Here is a 22,106-nt window from a genome sequence, read left to right on the forward strand (position 1 = left end):
AAGGGCAGATTCTGATGCCCCTGTTCTCCAGACACAAATGTTAACCAAGGGCAGATTTGCCAATACTTGCTCAGATGGGTGAGTTTTACAGCCACTTGCTAATATCCGCCACTTGGGCAAGATGAATGGCTGACTTACAGGACACAAGCATTTGCTGCCTCCCGTTTGTTTGCTTATGTACTTTTTGTGCTGTCAGGAAAACATCCAATCCTTTGGTGCTATGTCGTGAGAGAATTCTGGTGGGCGCTCTGTACTTGTGAGTTGGAAACAAAAGAGGAAGCTCACACGGGTTTGCCATGGCATGGTTCAGGCTTAAGTAATGCACTTGCATTTTGTAAGACTAGACTTACACAGCAGAAAATGACAGGCCTTGATGAAGGGAAAGGTAAGCATCAGACAGTGAGATCATTGCAGTGGTAAGGACCCAGGACTATTCTAGCAGCTTCGGCTTTGACAGCGCAGTGAGGATGGATCTTAGCTTTTGTTTCAAGACCCCATTGTCATCATTTCTGAACTCCTGATGCCTATGAAAAAAGGGACCATTATTCCTTCTGAACGGCTTCAGGATCTTCTGGACCTGAGTGGTCCTGATGGCCGGCCTGTATGCTGGTTGGAGTTCTTGGACACATGTGTGCTGTTGATGAGTAATTGGTATGCTGCAAAGTCCCCGGAAAATTCACCTCCTCTCTTCGGCAATACGTGTCAAAAGGCCGAGCCTGTGATGGCATTAAGTTGTTTCATTAGCCCTTCCAAACTTGCCATTTGTTCACTCAAATCATCCTGTTCGTACACCTAGAGAAAGAATGAGAACAAAGAGTTAGTGCATATGAAGAGCGATGCATGCCTTTTAGGAGGACAGGGGCCATGTCTAGCTGCTTCTCTCTGAATTCTCAAGCATGACACAGTGGCCGGTATCCAGGAGCTGCAACGTACGAAGGTAACTGGTCATAAAATGCAGCCATGAGTGATTGCATAACGTTTCACCAGCTTCAGTCCTGCAACAAGGAAGGAGCTTTAGAGTGAAAAACAAATACCTTGTTTTAAATCAAGTTCTAACAATCATGAGCTGTGTGGTCTTAGACAAGTTAGTGAACCTCTCTGATGTTCTCTGCTATAAGATGATGACAATGGTATCTATTTCACAGCCTATCCTGAGCGTCCCGCAGCATGTTTAGTACCTATCACAGTGTCCAGCACACGGCACACTCAATACGTTCACTCTTTTTCCTTTCCAAAGGCCTCCCATGAGGATCTGAACATTATTTACGTCACTGGTTTCTCTTCTTTGAAATGCAACCTCAGCACACTTTTGTGTAGGAACCTGATGGGTTTGCTTTGACCAATGAAAGGTTTGAGGATCATGGCATCAGTTTATGTGTGGAAACAAAATTCTCACCACGAATCAGAGTTGGCTCTGTGTGTAGCTGTAAAGGTAACCTTATGGCAAAATTGTATTGGTTGATAAAATGAAGAGGTTGAACTTCAGGAATCTTAGTGAACATACTCTCTTAACTCTCACTCACTAGAACTACAGCCATTAGTAATGCTGATGATTACCTATCATGGATCCCTGGGCCTTAGCTTCAGGGATTCTGATGCAGTAGGTTTACAAAGGGTTAGAACCTCTCTCTCTGTATTTTTTAAAGCTTCCCAGGTAATTCTGATGGTTAGCCAGTGGGGGAAAAAAGCCTGTGGTGTTGATTTGAATCCCAGCTTTTATATACTTAGCTTTTTGAGTCTGTCTCCTTATTTGTTGTGGGAATAGCAAGCTTGCCTCCCTGGGTAGCTGGGAGGATTCAGTAAGTCAGTGTTGATGAGTAGTAACTGCCCAATAAATGCTAGTTTCTCTTTCTCCTTTCTCTACATACCCTTTGTTTTGACTGTTACAGATCTGCCCTATTTGATTAATCTTAATTAGCTCATTCATTTGATTAAGTTATGGAACCAAACTGAGGCCTGAGTCACAATTTCTAGCTCTGCATAGGTCAGGAAGCATTACTTGGCACTACAGTCAGAATGTATATGGAATCCTGCCACACAAATACCCTTGATCCCATGAGACCCCTGGTGGAGTGTAGGCACAAAGCCACTCTAGCCACTAAAGAAATAGCTCCCCTGAAGTGCTATTAACATGTTGGATATTTACTACATAATCTTCAGAGCTTAATGGGGATTGAAAAGTAGCCAATTTGGCTAAAAAATAATGGTCTATATATAAAGAGGGAGGTTGAAGTGACTAGTTGGTAACTTCTTTCCCAAATGCTCTTACTTGTCTGAGTTGTTTTCCTTTAATTATCTAGATCTCATTGCCCAGAAAACCGCTGGCCACATGTAACTATTGGATTTTTGAAGTCTGGATAGTCTGAACTGAGATGTGCTATGCACACCCTATTCTGGACATTTAGTATATAAATGTTAATTTGTTGACAGTTTTAAAATATTTATTATGTGTTAAAATGAAACAGCCCAAATGTACACCAGTAGATGAGTGGATAAAATTACTATGGGATATTTATACAATGGAATACTACTTGGCTATAAAAAAGAAGAAAGTTCTACCCTTTGTGACAGTATGGATGGACCTAGAGAACACTATGCTGAGTGAAATAAGCCAGTCAGAGAAAGACTAATACTGTATGATTTCACTCCTGTGTGGAACCCAGTGAACAAACTGAACTAACAAGGAAAATAGTGACAGACTCATAGATGGAGAGCAGGTGACAGCTAAGGAGCGATGGAGAGGGTGGAGAGGGTGCAGGGACTGAGCAAAAAGGAGAAAGGACTCACGGACACGGACAGCAGTGTGGTGATTTTGCTGGGGGAGGGGGTATAAGGGGACTAAATGGTAATGGAAACGAAACAAACAAGTAAAAACATTTTAGAAATATTGGATTAGATAAAAACATTATTAAAATTAATTTCACCTATTGACTTTTACATCATTTAGTATGACTCCTAGGAAATTTAAAATTACACATGTGTCACATTATATTTCCATAGACTAGTGCTGATACAGATTATTTCCCCCATCTTTGTATTTCCCTTCATGTATAATCTTACTCTTCGTCATATTATACCTTTGGCTGTCGCTCCTTAGAGTCAACCATAGATGTAAAAATGGGCCAACTGGCATGACTTATTATGAGATGAGATATACAAACTTAAGAGTTTGAACTGATTTGAGATATGGCCAACAACCCTGAGGCTAAACAAATATTGCAGTAAACAGCTATGTTCTGGCCGAGCAGTGCATTAGATTCTTATAAATTTGAATTGTTTTTAAGCACACAAAAGTATGTTAATTATGTAACATATTTCTGTCATATATTCACACATATACACATACCTAGGGTTCTTGGTTCAAATGGGATGACTCTAATCTGTTTTGTTTTTCCATCATCTCTTTCCCCTTCATATGCAAGTGCAGGAAAACAGAACAAAACAGACAACAAGACCTATCAATACAATGGGTGCAGTTAACGAGAGAGCTGGGTGGGTTAGACTGAACTGCACAGCACTTGCCCCCGATTCACGCGATGCAGCAGGGATTTCAGGGGAGCTCTTACATTGGCGGGATCCTCCGTTGGCTTGTGGCTCTCCTCAGACACTTCAGGGGCCGTTGGCACAGATACAGGAAGCAAAGGGGATCTCGCCTTTCCGGCCAACCCCAGAGATGCTGTTTTCACATGAGTCTTAGGAAGAGTGGGCGCTGAAATAGAAAACACAGAGTGATGAAAATAACCGGTATAACAGCCTGGGGATCAATCTCTCAAGCACGTTAGCCAAATCCGGTGAGTTGGCACTGATTTCAGGTCATTGTTCATTCTGTAGTTTGGAGATAAATTCTGACACAATGAATGAGCACACTTTATTTCTACTAAATGGACGACAGATTCTGATGAGGTGTCTCCAGAGGAAGCTCCCCCACTCATATGTAATTTCAAGTGGATTTCAAATCATGCTATGAAGATTGCCTGGGAGCTCTGGACTGTGCATCATACCCCATAAAGTGTCAGGTGAGCGCCTTTGGTGCCAATTTCAGCCTTGGGCCAGAAAGCCCACTGCTAAACCACCTACCTAAGCCCTAAATTGTTTAACAGTACTATGGAATACTTGTGCAGTTTAAAGAAATCTTTGCTCTGGTCTACAAATGAGTATTAGATACTATAGTTAAAAAAAAAAAAGTCCTCCACAGCTAACCTGATAGAATCTCATTACTGATTTTCTTTTGGAAAAAAGGAAGTTACTGTTTTTTCCTGATCAGCATAGTTTCTCTCAATAAAATACATATCAATGTTCATGCAAATCGTTTGAGGTTCTGCTGAGTTTCTCATGGAGGATATTTCTGACTGCTATAAACAATGGTTACATTTTCCTTTTGCATTTGAAATTTGCTTTCTGAATCCTGCTTAGCTTATAGCAAGAATATAACTCTGCCTCTATAGCTTCAAATGAAATTTGATAAAGGCTAGTATACTTCCTGTACCTGAGGACTTTTGTCATTGTTAGCATAGCAGCCAAGACCTAAGCATGGAAGGAATTGAATTAAATCATAAAAAGAAGTTTGCTTCCTTTCTCTTCTCTCATCAGCGATGATATTTGAGTGCCAATGACTCCAGTGGCATACTCTACTTTGAGGGCTAAAAGTTGTAAATTGTTTTTTCTACACTTTGGAAAACATAATTAAAGTGAGAAGGCTCAAAAATTATTTTACAATAAGAGAAATAGGGGGCATTTTTTTAATTGAGAAATAAATAATGCAAATAATCTAGTAGCCGGGCAATTTTCTATATGTCAAGTAAAATAAATGTTACATCCTAACAAAAGCATCTTTTCTCATACCATGCATGGCCTAGCATGTAATTCCTTCATACTTGTATCATTTCTCTCTTCAACTTCAAAAATCAAAAGTCTGCAGTTGAAATGATTTATCACTAGAGGGTGATCTACACAAGCTCCAAGTCCTATACATACAGTACAATTTGAATAAACATTATTAATTCAATGTGACAAATGAGGTTGTTGGGCTAAAACAGAAGAGCCATACAAAATTGATACTGACTTCTATGACACAGGTCATTTTGGATTTGTCAAATGTGCTCAGTTTCCACTACCAATTTTCTCTGGCAAACCTTCCTTCTTCTAGAGAATGTCATTCCAGCTGGTCTTCCCTGGGTGCGAACAAACCATTTGTTTATTAAGCTCACCTCTATCCTCTTCTCTTAAGCCTCTGACTGTATATAAATACAATGTTCTCCAAGCCAACTTAGTTGTAAACCCAAACACAAAGGCAGGCACTAAAAACCCTTGCAGAGATGATGCTATGAAAGGGCCCTCCAGGTGCTCTGATATGTGTAATTCACATTAATATTGTAGATACTTAGTTAACTGCAAGCACAGAGTTTGAAGAGGAATTTTCATAGCGCACTGGTGAAGCCTGAGAATGTATCTACTGAACTCCCACTTGAGCTGCATTTTCTGAGTTATTTTTATATTCCCTTCTAGAATGTTCACAATGTTCTGCCTAAACCGGCGTTTAGCTTTATTGCCACGGGAAGCTGTCCCTGCTAGCACACTCCGTGAGCCATCCCTTCCTGCACTATGTTTAGTAGAGTAGCTGCATTTTAACAACGCTTCCTGCCCCTACCATATATATATATATATATATAGTCGTCGGCAGCCGTCCGTCTCAAGAGACGATGGTGTAGCTTCTTAAGAGTCTATCTGCACCGCCGAGAATGGCTGTGCAGTCCGACTCGGGAGTGACACGGTATCTGTCTCCTCCCGTGTTGAATCGACATCTTGCGATGTCGCTGGAGTGTCCTCTCCAGTGAAGCTGAAGCTACAGAGCCTGGGCAGGGTGATATGGAGGGTCTGCTGTTGCCCATGCAGCAGACCCCCCCTCTCTTCGCAGCTGAAGGATCCAAGGGAAAGACGGAGTCAATACAGCTTGGCTTCAGGTGCGCCGCAGGAGTTGCCGGTGTTGACTACAACGTCAAACCGCCTTAGGGACTCCGGCTCCGGATTTTCTGTCGGGGTTTACTCCCCTAGCCTTTCCCCTGAAGAGGTATGCCGCAAGGCAGCGGAGGTTTTTTGGAATCAGAGTTTTCCTTCTCTGATGTGCCCTGACTGGAAGATCGAACCAGCGACACTTAGCTCGCAGGCTGACGCTCAATCCACTGAGCCAAACCAGCCAGGGTAAAGTTCCATGTATCACCTTGGAAAACAGTAGTTCATGGTAGAGGACACGATGAATTAACCTACTTGCTGTATGGATACAATAATTAACTGAATATGTTGTCTGACAACCTTGGCCTATCTTTGTTTTTTCCATTTTGGCAGACACATAGGTTGAAATATACTCAGATGGTCTTGTAGGATGTTACAGCAGCCCACATATGTTAAGACACCTCCTAACAACCCTATGAGGCAGAAATTATTTTTCACCTGTTTCCAACTGAAAAAATTTAGTCTAAGAGGGTCTATATTATATACCTGGTCACACAGTTAGTAAGTACTTTATCTGCTTCCACCTCAGGTCCTATTGACCTCACAGCCTAAGCTTTTAACTATTAGTGCTGCCTTTTAGATGATAGGAGAGAAGACTGGGGTCTCTAATGTTATATGGAGCTCCTAGAGGTTTGACAGTGAAACCATCACCATTGTCATAATATTGGCCGTTACAGGGAATTTACTTCATAGGCATTTTAATCTCAGCCCTGCACAGATCAGTTGGTAAACGTGATTGATACTCCATTGTAGTAAATAACTGGGAGTAACGGTGTTTTTTCTGCTTACATTTATGTTGCATATATAATTGGCGATTTATTAATGATGTAGTACTAGCTTTTATTAGAAAACAAATTCTTTATGCATTGCCCTAAACATTGTAGATACAATTTTTCATTCAATCACATTGGAAGTATCAAAGATTAAAAACACTGTGAAATCAAAACAAACTGAAATGAGTTAGTTGGTGGCTATTTGCATGTAGAGGAATGACAGAGCAAGAGAGAAAAAGAAGAATTGAAGGTAAGTGTAAACCCAAGGTTCCACCAAAAAACCCCAAACTGTTAGAATTAGTAAATAAATTCAGAAAAGTTGCAGGATATAAAATCACCCACAAAAATTGGTTGTATTTACAATGCAATATACAGATGATGTATTATATATATATATATATATATATATATATATATATATTTGCTACGATTTGCACCTAGGTGTCATGGATGATGGAATCTACTTATTTTATTTATTTTTAATTTTTAAGTTAAACTATTTATGAAAACATTTATTACTTAACTCTTAATCAAACACATGCAATGTGTGTCTGATATATTTTGTGAAGCAATTCATTTAACATAGATGCATACAAAGAGAGCGATGCAAGGAAAGTTACGTGGCACAAGCAGAACTGATTGTGTAGGAAATTCAGACAGGCCTGTGCCTGCTTTACACTAGGAAAAATACAAGAATAAATACTATTTCAGAATTCATCACACTGTTCTACATAATTTCCTAATATTTGACTATTCTTTTTGTAGTTTTGCATGTAGAGAAATTACAGTTCTCATTATAAAAACATATTCTGATAATATATTTTCTGCCCAGGATCCTGAACCGTTGGATAGATCTGCAGTGTAGACTATTCTTTTTGTAGTTTTGCATGTAGAGAAATTACAGTTCTCATTATAAAAACATATTCTGATAATATATTTTCTGCCCAGGATCCTGAATCGTTGGATAGATCTGCAGTGTAGACTCTGTGTCTGAAACACTTGTGTTATTACAATAAGAAGCAGGTTATGCCTAAAGAGCGCCATAACTCAAACCCATTAAAGAGAAGGTCATTATAATAATTGATTGTCTCTAGTGTCCAGGCAACAGTTATACATTTAGAACCTACTGAATGTTGAACATTAGACAAGACACAGTGCCTTTCGCAAAAGGAATTGAAGACATTGTCTTGGCTCAAAGACGACACAATGTGTTTAAATCTCAAGTGACTGCCTTTTCTCAAATAACATTCACACATTCAAAGAAATTTAGAATGCTGGAAACTCATGGGCTCTTGGAGTTCATCTAAATGACCTTTTCTTTATTTTGCTGAAGAAAACACTGGGGTCCCTGGAGATCAAGAGATCGAGGTAGAATTAATTTCAATAAAATTCAGTACAGGAGAAGAATTTGAGCAGCCTCCTAGAGTTCATTATTAGCAAGGTTTGTCTAGTGTAGTATAGGGCCTAAACACTTTTATTTCCTCTTCCAGAATGGGGCATTAAAAAAAAAAGGCTACAAAGTGAAATTTCCCAGGAGAGATTTATCAACAAACAGTATGTCAGCTTAGGTCTCAAAACTGCCCTTTAGTAGAGAGGAGAAGATGTTTTAAAACCCCCATGTTGGGAAGCTGACACTGTGATTCAGCCCTTGGGTGGGTACTAGCTCTGACCTATGTGGTGGAGTTACATTGGTATTTGGGTAGATCCAGCATGTTCTACTTTGAACCTCAGAAGCTTTAAGCTTGGACACTGGTGAAGGCTGGGTCCTCACAAGCTCACCAAGCTGTGCTTTTTCCTTCACTTAATGTAGTTCACCATGTGTCACTGGCTCCTGTCCTGATTTCTAGGTGGCATCCTTTTCTTCCACTGGTCTATGAGACATGCCTTTAATCCTTCACTTCATGCCTGAGAGCTTACCAGTGATCTTCGTAAAAGGCTAAAATCTGAATCCATTTTCTGTGTACACTGCTGAAACCAGACAAACATCTTCTCATAGAATAACCAGTCTTATGTCATGGATTATGTTCAAGTGAGAGAGCAGGGTAGTCACCTGTCATTTGGGTAAGTAATTGATGGCTGGGAGCTCAGTCTAATCTGAGGAGGAGATGAAGAATGATCTTGCTTCCCCTAACGTGCTGATGAAGTGCTGCTTCTGACAGTTATCCAGAGTCCATTCCTCCTACTGCAACTTTCTGGATTTCAGTTGCCCCTGGGGCCCTGTCCCACTTCCTCCATTGCTCTCTGGCCTTTTCTATCCTGCCCTCAGGAGTGAGTTTAAAAGCCACTTTGTTCTTGGAGCTCTGCCCTGCTTCTTTGTGTTCTTCATCTGCATGATAAGCTCTTTTAAGGCATGGTAGCCTTTGTCATACCCAGTGGTGTTTTGACACACTGCTAGCGAGCCATGAATTGAAAACAGTAGCAGTTAGGAAAAAAAACACAAAACACAAAACATTTTCTTTAGCGTATTAAACTCCTGTTCTTCAAAGTCAAGAAGCGATATAATTTTTGACAGCTTCTCCCATTTTCGTAGATCTAGGGAGTAGCCAACAGAGAACACTTCATATTGACTTCTTCGCTTTGGAGAATGGCACTTACATTGGTAATTGGTCCAAACATGAGAAAGTGAAATGAAACCTCTATAAACTTCAGAGCAATATATCAGAGCAAAAGAAAAGGAAAGACAAAAGCTAAAAGAATCCATTTCATGGCCCCCAACTGCTAATTTAATATAATCTTAGCCTGACTATCAAGATTCTCTATAATCACTCTCAAATCTGAAGACTGACTTTCAGAACATGAGCAAAAAAATTCACGTCACATTCAGAGAGGATGGTAAGCAAATGAGACATGAGGGGCTCCAATCTGAAGACTAAGCTAATCTTTATGACAAAAGGTTTGGATTTCCCATATTATTTATTTTTTTTCCAAGATAGTAAGATGTATGTGATCTACACAATTAATTCCAAGGACAGAATGAATGCTCACCTAAATATCCAAATATTGAGGCAGTGTCCTCACTTAAGACTTAGGAGACCCAGTCTTATTTTTGTGACTTTGGCTCAATAGCTTAATTTCTTTGGGTCTTGATTTCTTTACATTCATAAAAGTTAAACAATTTTCTCTTTAAGCTATTAGCTATCAAAATTATACAAGGAAGGGAAATATAGCTATTCTATCTATACTGAACTTCACATTCACATTTCTTTGCTCTCCTAAAGATTAAAGATGTGTTAGTTAATTCATTAGTAAAAATGAATCCAAAGAAATCTCCAGCAAGTGAATCCTTAAATCATAATTTAAAATAATTGGATTTTAAACTGGTATTTTCTAGAAAAAATATTCTATAGTTTTCTCTTAAAAGCATTAATAAAAAAAAACGAAAGAACTATGGTTATTTTGCTTTTGTGTTTCAAGCTAACAACAGAGCTCAACTGAAAATAAGCACTATTAGGAGTTTAAATGATGCATGATTCATTGAAAAATTTAAATTTACAACTGTTCAACCTGCAAGTGCTATATTTCTCCCTCTACCCAGGGTGCACATTGAATAAGTGTTTCAGGTGACCCTTAGGTGAAACACACGGTGCTAACAGGCTAAATAAATGGGTTGACACTGATATACGAGTAAAATGCATTCGGCGAGCATTGCTTTGGTTTTCACGCTCTTCTCCGCAGCAGTGCCCACGAGGGGGGGAAATACAAACGATGCTGGAGTTCTGAGATGGCCGGCGGTGTGCATATGGTGGAGATGAGCAACCTCAGCAGGGATTTACTGTGTTAAGCTTGATTTTCACAGTGCAGTTATTAAACACGTCATTTGCTCATTAGGTACATAATATATGACTGCCAGGTGCAGACTCCTGTTAGCATCTCCCTGCAGAGGCTTCTCCCTAGTAAAATGATTCTTGGTGAGACACGTTAGATTAACCTGCAATGGGAATGGAGTGAACAGACTCACCTGGGTCAAACCTGAGGCCAGTTTGTAGTATGATTTTGGTTTCAGTATAAATTTTACTGTCCCTGCCCACTTTTTCCTATTTCCTGTCTCATTTTCCATTCTTTCACCCTTAAAAAAATAAAGTTAACATGGGTAACTTTGAGGAGGCTTGGATTCTCCTCTTCATTCTTACCTATTCTGTGATGCCTGACAAATGAAACAGTCTCACTTGCTTGAGTTTCTAAAGAAACTGTGATATTATTGTAACATGTTTTTATGATTAAGTAACTGCTCTGTGCTCAGGTTGTCTGTGGGCATATGCAATGTCATGTAGTTGTATAAACTCCTCACATGTAAGGAACTTCTCAGGTTCTAAAAGAAGTAAGACCTGTATAAGGAAAACTTTCTAATGCTCTCTACCTTTTCATGTTCATAAGTATTGAATAAAAGTGATCAAATTTCAAACATAGTTTTAGCATCAGTCTTCAAGCATTTAATCTACTATGTATATTATATTACAACGATGATAAGGGTTCCTAAATGCCACTTCTGAGAACAGAAGCTTTGTGTTTTTTGTCTGACCTTCCCGTTTCTCCTCCAAGATAAAGGAAACACTGAGGATGTGTTAATGAAGTGCTTCTGCCCATCACTTCTCCTTTTCTGCTCTTTTCCCTGTGAGGTTTAAGGGGGGATTATTCTCATTGACAAGGAAATGATTTTCATTGTGCCACCTGTTTGCGAAGGTGAGAGGGTAAAATTAATGTGAAAACAGTCATCATGCAAGTTCTTAAACCTGCCTGCCCTGTGACAGAGGAGACCCCCAACTCCATGGCCATGAACTTGCTGAAGGCTGCATTTCTTAGGAAAGCCAGGCGAGGCCTGACTCCAACAGAGCCAACGGATCTCTACTCTGTTCAGGCTCACAGCTGGTGAGCCCACACTCCTGCCTTCAGGGATGGAGGAAGAGGCCCCCAGATGTTTTTACCTAGCACAGCCAGAGGGCTATGATTCTCTTGGGTCCTTGATTCCCATATGATTACAGCCCCCCCCCCATTATTTACATGAACTGGAACAAGAGAGAGAAGGGGTGAACTTAGGCACCCGTTCCCTCTCCCACAGGTGCATAAACTACGATAAAACCCCTATGCCTACTGTGTCCTTTATGTACTTAAAAATGGGCCTTTTAAAATATCTTATTGCTCATGTCTTGGAGGTGGGAATGTCAAAGTTCAAAGAAGATAAGCAACTTGCTCAAAGCCACTCAACTGGTGAGTAGGAGTTGACTATTGTTAAAGTAGATGTTTTTTCTTAGACAAAAACAAATAAAATAAAATCTACAATGTAGGCATTGATGGAAAGCAAAGTGAAGTGGACAAGACTTCCTTAGTGCTGGAAACAGAAGGAGAGAGTGGGAGAAGAGGAGAGAATACAACTGTCAGTGTGGGATGGTGGTGGTGGGTGATGGGAGAGAGGTAGGAGAAGGAATACATTGACATATCCCTGCTTACTTCTCCATATTTATCCCAGAAAGACTTGGTTCCACCTAAGTGGTCAGCCAATGCTAGCATAAATGTCATTCCATCACAGAAGTGTACACTTCTGATATCCTGGAAAAGAATAATAAATGTAGTACATGGTTTTAAAGTTTGCCTTTGTTTGAATACTGCAAGTGGTGAAGATTGTTTTCAACTATCTTTCCTCTTTTTGTATCCCTTCTTCCTTTTGAGGTACTTTCTCTCCCATATTGTCCCCCATTCCCTTCGTTTTGTATACACCCTGTATGAGATATCATCCCTCCCATCCCTATGATAGAAAATGATCCCATAATGTAAATGTGACAAACTGTTAGTGCCTTATTATTTTTCCCTTCTTGGGTTTGTTTACAATTTTCAAAATAAATGAGAGAAAGGCCATATTAAGAATGCTTTTCTACAAATGGGTCTTTAGTCACAGTTGCACCTGGATTAGGGGAGAAACTTCTGCTTCTTGGGACACCTCTCACATCTGACACTAATATATTTTCCTTCTTCTTTTCTCCCTTGGCTACAAGGCATACAGCTTCTTGGTTTGAACAGTTAAATAACAATAATCCAGTAAGTAATTCAATCCTCCTCTAAAGTTATAATAAGATCTAGTAACCCCAATTATAAAGATAGGACCTTTCTTAACTCTACTTATTTGTGGCTTGTTGTACCTTCACACCTTTGTGAATTGGAATGCAAGTCCCTAATTCACTGGACACATCAGAAGCTACCCCACAGTAATTGAAGAAAATAGCAAAGTTACCAAAATACTAGAGGGAAGCAAGTGACCAACTGTGTTGGAAACATGATTTAAATACTGTCCCAGATGGCTTTCAATCCACAAAAATTATGTCTACAAAAGGAGTGTTTGTTTTGCATTTTAAAATGAGTAAAAAGAGCCTTGCAGAAGGATTTAAAAAGAGTAGAATTGATAAAGTTATCTGTGAAGTTTATGTTGGGAAGGAATGACTATGCAAAGGATGGATAAGAAGCCCTCCAGGACAAAATCGTTGTTTAATGTATCTTTTTATCCTGAGGACCTATATCAGTGCCTAATTCCTACAGAGTAGTTGATACCATACTTTATAAATTTGTTCCTGGAAATAAGACCGAGGCAGAGAAAAGCCACAACAACCAGATGAGCCTGCAGAAACTGCAATCAAAATTCTGCCCGTTCCTGCTTCTCTCGATTTAAAAACCTCATAGAACAAGAAAAGTTTCAGGAAAATCATCAATGGTCATGAGAAATTAGGTCATCAGTGATTTAGCTTCCCCTTCCTTTTGATGCTTCTCTGAGGTTCCTACACCACATATCAACAAAAGACTAAAACAAACCAAAGCCAAAACTCCAAACTTAAAATTAAACATCTGTGTTGCTGTTTAGCAGGCTCCCATAATTAAAGGTAAGAATATGATTCCACATGATTTCCATTACTCACTTTAAGAGGTGTTTTTTAGCTTCCTCTGTTGCTTGGCATATCATGGCAAAAATCAAGGGTCTTCTCAGTTAATTTCATGGACATTCAAGATAATTTTTAGATAGTTTGTTAGAAAAGAGTCATTTATATCCTCTGGCCAACTCTATTCTTTAATTTTCTAACATTTTCTATCCTATTGGCAACAAGAAACAACAAGTTTGAGCACTTTATAGTTACTGTAATTCAGATGTTTTGTGCTCATGGAAGGAAAATTGTCAATCTTGTTCTTAATGAAAAATAGGCTTAAAAATCCCTCCTTTATTATTATTTTTTTGATGATATCCTATTGATCAACTTTGGAGAAACCACACTTTCAACTCTATAAAAAACATACGACTCTGCAAAAAGTTTCCATTTTATTTCATGAAAACAGCAGGAAAATGAAGAAAGTGCAGATATCCAGACATCAGCCTTCCATAACTTTTGAAATCATGTACTGTGTAGAATGTCATTATCACCCAAATTCAGCCACATTAGTATGCAACACATTACATTTCTGGTAAATATTTCATATGCTGTATAAACATAATAATTTCCACTTTTTAAAAATCAATTTATTTTGTAAACATTGGGAATATTTCCCTTCATAAAGACAATTTGATTATCACAGAGGATTCTGTCCTTATAGTAACACCTTTATAACTCAGAACCAGATTTCTTAATATCCTGGAATAATTTATTTTTTATCTGGTTTCATCTTTAATAGAAGTCATCAAATCACACACACACGTTCATGTAGATATAATAACTATAACCAGAAATATAACTTCCAGATTACATTCTGAGGTTAATACATTGTCAATTTAACCCAATGTCTCCCAAGTTTTACATGTGTATTTCTCAGACTCGCCAAAGCACAGCATGAATAGTATCTTCAAGGCACAAGAACACGTTAAGAGCTCAGAGAAACTTAGTCAATGAGGCGTGGTCATTTATTTAAAAAGATTTTCAGTTGTGAGAATTGAACACCATCACCATTTCCATCCCATTGAGGAAAACAACTGAAGTGAATGGGATCATGTTCACCATTGGCCAACTGCCCTCCTGCACGTGGCTCCCGCACTTCTAGAAAGTGGCCTATACTTGCCCTTCACCTAGTTATATATTCATTCTGGCTCTCTCAGCCACCTGGCTTTTGCCCTCACCAATCTATATAAATGTCAGCTATAAAGGTCGTAAATACTCTCATAACTTTTCAACCTAATGAGTTATCTGCCCTGTTAACCTCTCTATGGGATTTGTTAGTAATTATGTTTCTTTAGTTCTAAGATTCACAGCAATAGTACTGAAATCAAGATGCTTCTTACCAGTGATTTTGTACAATTATTATAGTTTTATTTTTTCTTTTAAAATTATACAACTAAATCAATAGTAGACTCTGAAAGCAATGGCATCTTCATATACTTGCTGAAGTGTTTAGAGGTAAAGTGAACTGATATACATTAAGATAGATGTATAGATGTATAAATAGGTGGCAAAGAAAATATAAAAAATTTTAATTATAGAATCTAGGTAGTAGGTATGTAGGAGTTCACTGAGCAATTGATATTTTATAATAAATACCAATTTTCCTGAGCAACCGATATTTCATAATAAAACATCCAAAGAAAAACAAATCGGTGGCAACTTTTAATCAAGGGATATTATATTTTACACTGCCTTTTCCTTTAAATACTCTCCCTTCTTGGCTTCTGAAAAATTATACCATCATTGTTCTCCTACCTCTAGTACTTGGTCTTACTCCCTCATAAAATGTAGATTTACCTTAAGTTTCAGTTTTCAAATTTTTTATTTTCTCTCGAATTCTGTCCTTGGGAATTGTCATCTAGCTCTGTCTACTTTATGCCAAACCTCTTAAATTTCTGAGAATGATAACCCAGTCTACCTGTCAGTTGTGATGTCCCTCTTGAATTCTTAACACTTTACCATCTCCATGATGTATTTCCCCTCACATGTCCCACTGCCCCTTCATGCCCAGCATACTTCGCCTGGGCTCCCACTCTCCCACGCCTTTCTAGGAGTCACTTCTCAGCTCACTTCCCTCTTTCTGTTTGTTTCTAGCCATGTTCCCAAAGACATCAACAGAGTCACCTTGGACTTCACCTTTTCCCTCATTCATCATACCCAGTTATTCACTCAGCCATCTCTTTGTTCTTTTGCAATACAACTCTTGTGTCTGTCTCTTCCCTCTATTTTCCACTGCCATCAATCTACATAACACATTTTCTTTCTCAATCTTGGTTTCTATTTGAGTCCCCCAAAACACTGCTCTGTTTTCATTCACCATACCCTGTCCTTTTCCAGCTGATTAGCTCATAATTGCTCTGCAAATCATCCTCCCTAGCAAGACTGCTTTATCTATAGACTCTGAAAATATCTTGTATGAGGTACTTTCTCATCTGGGCTTTTACTTTCTCTTTCCTTCTTCCTGGTACACTTTTGTGATTCTCCAGCAATTGGGGAAGGGAATAAGTATTATAGTTACGCAAAACTAGACTTATATCTTGCCCCTGCCCTTCAATAGCTGTGACCTTGGAGATGTTATTAAATTCTTCTATACCCTGGGTTCAGACCCTATAAATTGACATGGCTTACTTTATAGAGATAGTGTGGGATTTAAGGAAAATGCTTGTACAAAATGGCATTCTCCTTACTCCGTAGTTCATAGATAAATAGACTTGGCAATGGATAAATATTTAGGTAGTATAAAATGATTTCTTTTTTGCCCTGAGCTGTCCAGAAATGCAATTTCCCCCAAAGATACTAGTTAACTGAGATTTTATTCTTCTTTACCTGCAGTGGAACTAAATGTCAATGAAAAATTCTGACTAATCCAGTCATGCTGGAGCAAGAAGAGCTCTTGGGGCCATATATGGAAATTATTTATGAGAAAAATATGTTTCTATGCAGTGTTTCATAAACTCTTCAATATTCAACATATTCTACAGCATAAGTTCCTGAATATTTTATATCTATAAAGTTGATAGAAGCTAGTTCTGAAAAAACAGGCTGTAGGCTATCTTATACTGAGGTTAGAAATAAATCCACATTATCTTTGGGGTTTTGACAACTATATAGATATTTCATCTAGTCTTCCAATCAGAAATAAAACTTTCATTGATCCTTTATGTATATTTATTATAAGATAGTTCATACAAGTAGGCTTTGGTTTCAGAAAATCCTAGGTTCTTATTCTTGCCCTGTCATTTCAATATGTGACACTGAATAAATTATTTTATCTTCTGCAATCCCAAGGTATCTCATAAGTAAATTGAGAGAAGTAATATTTTTCTCTTGGTGTTTTTGTGAAGATTAACAGGACAGTAAACTTATGGCTAAATACTTTCTAATCGTGATTTTCATTAAAAAGTTTGCAAATGTCATTGTCATGGTGAGAATCAAAGCATTTTTCCTTGAGTAGCTATCAATGCCCAATACATAATTAGACTTCTTTGTTAGATTAAAGACTATTGAAAATGGATGTCTATCATGATATTAAGTATTTGTTTGGGAAGACGAGTCATGTAAATGTGAAATATTTAATTAGGATCATACTACATACAGAATAAGTAGGTAAAATTAGAGTTTTGACGAGCAAAGAATTAGAGAAGGCACTGCGTGGCATCTGGCAGGCAACAAGTGCTGTGGAGTTGGAGGAGGAGAGTGGATGGTCCCTGAGTGGTGGGCTCAGTACCTGCCTGGCAGAGGGTGCCCCAGGCCAGCTTCTAGTAACTGGGTTATTCATGATCTGTCTAATCCAGAAACTCAAGGAGAGTGGTAAGTATGAGGCTTCTAGGCAGAAAATTCTCAAACGTTAACAACATCAAGAGACCAAGGGAAATTCATTTTTAAATGCTTTTCTCAGGGGTACTTTGCAATATTCTATCACTTTTTTCCCTCTCTAATCTGGAAGTTCTCCAATTCAAATACTCCTGGACTGGTAGCTGACTGTATAGTACCTGTTTCTATTTAAAATCAAAACCTCCTATCCAGAAAAAATTAAAACAAAACAAAAACTTTAAACGTAAAATCAATAGTGGGGGAGGGGACATGGAGGGATGAGAGCAGGAGGAAGGCTTTAATTGCTCAATCATTTATTGGATAAACAGATTACTTTTCTTTAAAAGTTATCCTCTCCCCCACTAATCTAACCAACTCCTTCATCAGGTATTTAAAAATGTACACAAAGGCCCCAGGTGTTTCTTCAGAAGATGAATGATTTAATTCTGCAGAATTTCATTTGAGTGGGGCAAAAGTGTTTAGCTCTTGGTCTTAAATTCTGGAAGGTTATCTCTGCAAATGTTTTTAGAATTGCTCTTGAAAAACAACAAACAAAACTAGATTTTGGTGTTTACATTCCCTAGCTGAGCATAAAGGCAGGTTGATGACAAAATGACAGAGTATGTGATTCTTAACTTCTTACAGATATGTAGTAATTTGAGACTCTAACAAAAGCTATGAAACCACAGACTACAAGCAATGCATGCACGCATGCACGCGCACACACACACACACAGAAATGTGAATTTAAGTTCAAATGACTGACCAAATCCACTAGTTCTTTCATGAATCCCAGATGAAGAACACATGATCTGTTCTAGACCCTCACTAGTCAAACTGTGATCTACAGAGGAGCAACATCAGCATCACCCGGAATCTTCTTAGAAATGCAAAAATCTCAGACTCTCCTCCTGATCCATCAAACCAGAATCTGCATCCTAATAAAATCTGCAGGTGATTCCTAGGCATATAAAACTTGAGAAGTCCTGCTTTAGATAGTCATGTTCATGGAGAGTTTACCAATTGATATCTCAAATCATATCTGAAAATGAATCATACCATAATAATTTAAATGAAACACAATATATTATCTGTAAATGAGAAGACACAGATGTCAGTAATGTCTTACATGTGTTCAAGGAATAACCTCTTTTTCTCACTTGCAACAGCTCACTTCTTGCTTCTCACTTCTTACTCTTCCTTGCCCTGACATTCTCTTTGCAGAAGGTTAGTGCTGGGGATAGCTAAGTGGGAAGTTAAAGCTGAGATCTAGGAAATTCTTAGGCTTTGGACACATTAAATGGGTTCATGGTGAGAAGCAATTCAGGAGATGAAGTGTTTATGGGTGAGAAGAAGTCAGGCACGTTACCGCCAAATCTGCACGCTATGGGCCATAAATCCTTATTGGGGTTGAGGAACAAACATTCATAACAACTGATGGAGACACAGATTAAGAAAATGGAAGGGAAATACTACTTAATGCAGTTTGATCATTTACAGCTGCTGGTGGAAGATAGCTTCCTGGCTGTCAGATGAATTTATGATTTGAGAAGAACCTGTTCAAAGAGGTCATGGCTCACTCTAGACTCAGGACACGATATTCCAACAGCTCCGAGCAGCCACCCTGCTCTTCTGTGCTCACCATTCTGTCTTCCGAGCAAGGGCCCATTCTATTGGCATATACTTGTGGTGGAATACAACACTTGAGAGTTAGATCTTGTTTCACCAGCCATCGAACTATTAAAATTTATTGTAAATCTCATTCCACATGATCCTACTGCTTCATAACTATGGCATTTGAGACTTCAGTGGGCCAAATTTATAAGGTAAATGTGGTTCCTAATTATAGCAAATCAGAAGTTCCTGAATTCGGTGCTAACATTTTTAACTAGTATAACTCATGTTAACATGCTTTAACTCCTCAAAGAAAATGAAACCCACCTTTTCCAGACTACATTTTACTTTCCCTGTTTATAGCTGTGGGAAATTGAAGCACCAAGGGGTTAAATGGCTTTAACGAAGGCTAACCCAGCCAATAATTAGGGAGTTGAGTCCTAGTGGAGTTTTGTAAGTTTCCTCTAGTAAAGTGTTCTTTCAGTCACATGTTGCTCTTGCCTGTGGGGAGACCCAGAATATTGGTGGGACCCTCATTGTGCCATAGCAACAGCATTCTGCTTTGCACTCTGCACTGCAGCAGGCATCAGCTCAGGGCTGTGTGCATGGACAGCCTGTTTCTATTACCTAACTAAGGTACCACTCCAGGGAGTGGCCCCAAAATAAAATAAACAAACACATCTCTATGATTTTAAATGGAACACCAACTGAAACTACAGGTTAAATTAGCATTCTCGGCTCATTTATATACTAGACTCACGTATTATTGGAGTGTTAAATATGCCATTTCTATTAAAAACCATGACTCAGGTGATCACAGAAGTAGAAAGATACAAACATCTGGGTAAGAAAACAGAAAATGTGAAAGAATATTTAAGAGGACAATTTGGAGGAGATTGAAAAGAGCAGTCATTTCAAGTTCTATTATTCTTATAAGCTTCTAATATGCAATTATGTCATAATATGACTTTTATTTTGAAATCAATTGGGCTTATCATTTTTTTACCAAAAAACAAACAAACAAACAAAAAAACCTAACCCAAAAAACCAAAGCTTGTTAAAATTCCCTTTACCACAAATGATAAAGGTATTCTCTTCTGCAAGCTTTGACATTTCAATAAATAGATTCTGGTGATAAGAACATCAATCCTGCAAGTCTATGATGAAAGTCAATGCTGTAAAATACACAAGATGTTTAACATGGCATTGGAATTCTTCGTTAAGTCTCTGCCAGTAAGATAAAAGTTATAAGCATTCAGAAGTGCAGCTTTAAATGTTTTTACACATTCTCTTAGATGTTATAGGTCATATCTTTAGAAATACTTTGCTGATGGTTAAATTCTCACTTTATTTTAACACAGATTTGTTTTCATTGTGTTAGATTCCTCACAGCACATTTTCAATAGTCCATTAACATGTAGCTTTATGTGAGCAGTTTTTATTTGTTTCTTTCAAAATTTCTCTCTGCTTCTAAAGAAAGCAACCAGAACCTGACACTAATTGATAAACTATAAAGAACTCTGTCAATTGCTTAGAATCCTTATTTAAATAAAAATCTCTCTCTTATTCATACTATTTCACAAAGCACAAAAAAATTACAGAGAGAATATACACCCTTATTTCTGCAGTAATTACGATCATTAGAGTTTAGTATGTTTCATACCTTTTAAAGAGGAAAGACTAATTTCACAGATGAGGATAAGTAGGATTGGGGGAGTAAAATCAATTCCTTAACTGGCATAATGGAGAGATTAATCCTCAATACTCTATATTTCCACTGCACTGTACTCCCTGGTTTTAGGAACAAAGTGGATGTTATTCTTTTCCATTGTACTATGGATGTCACTGTATCTATTTATTTTACTAAAGTTAAATTATTAAATAGAATTTCCAGAGGTCATGCTTTCATAATGCTTTTCCACTCCATGCAATTTAATGTTGCTGTAGCATAAGGTGTTATTTATAGTTTGGAACACTTAGCATTTTATAATCAAATGCTCATGGTTTTGGAAATCATTTTATCTTATCTGCATTTATCATCAATATCTAATCTTTTTCCTGACTCTCCAGTTGCCTTGTTTCACCTAAAATCATCATTGGACTTAAAACTGAAGACATGAATTCAATTTTTGGCTCTTACCTTTATTATCCTATTCTGAAAAACTCAACAAATATTGACTGAGTGTCCATTATGTGTAAAGGTTCCAAGAATAATGACACATGATCTTGTAACAGTTATAAGTTATTCAGCCCCTCTGAATATCTATCTCTGCATTTATAATGGTGATTATAGTTGTTTCTCATGTAGGGATGAATTCACTTCGAACTGACCTCAATAAACAATAAAAGGTGATAGAATCAACGCTTCGACCTTAATTTTACCTAAGATGATTTTTAAAAAGACACTTTGATCCTCAAGATATTTCATAACTAACAAAACCTATATTGTAGTAGTTAACCATGTGCCTTATGAAGATCTTAGAAAATGGGAAAGGAATATTTGGAATATTTTCTGCTTTGAAAACAACCTATTGCTCACCCTTACCCTCCCCACTCTCTGTCACCCACTCCTCCGCATAATCCAAGGATGTTCTTACTAAATTATATGTTTCAAATTATATAGTTTAGTAGGTAATAAAGTTTTGAAAATAGATTTAAAAATGTTTTTATCTTATGATTACATAGATGGCAAATCAATCCTTTAACCTTCAAGTTTAATTGTCTATTAAGTTGATAATTAGCCTCAATCATATATATAATATAGTGATTACTGGTGCAATATTTTCTCTTTTTTGCAACTGGAAAAATAGTGATCAAAAGGACTCAAATTTTGACTCAACTGTGGTCATCCACTCCCTCCTCCCAAAAGTTTTTTGCAATTCCCCCCCCCCCCAAATCATTCGTTTATGTTTTTCAGTCTCATTGATTCTCACACTCTCTAAGGCACAATCTGATAATGTTCTCACGTGCATTAACTTTTATCTTCACTTCA

General features: G+C 37.9%; 1 protein-coding gene across 2 annotated transcripts in view; it reads right to left on the reverse strand.

Annotated features, from left to right (window-relative positions):
* Positions 1-702: 702 nt before the first annotated feature.
* Positions 703-22,106, reverse strand: part of DCC (DCC netrin 1 receptor) — a 1,006,514-nt gene continuing 985,110 nt past the window's right edge. For both annotated transcript variants that reach the window (XM_090285089.1, XM_090285088.1), the window contains exons 28-29: positions 3,567-3,709; positions 703-792 (exon numbers count right to left, since the gene is read on the reverse strand). In XM_090285089.1, coding sequence (XP_090141215.1) covers positions 703-792; positions 3,567-3,709 — 233 coding nt within the window. The remainder of the gene's footprint in view (positions 793-3,566; positions 3,710-22,106) is intronic.

This window comes from Furipterus horrens, unplaced genomic scaffold (assembly GCF_987537825.1).
Source record: "Furipterus horrens unplaced genomic scaffold, mFurHor1.1.pri manual_scaffold_8, whole genome shotgun sequence".
Lineage (NCBI taxonomy): Eukaryota > Metazoa > Chordata > Mammalia > Chiroptera > Furipteridae > Furipterus > Furipterus horrens.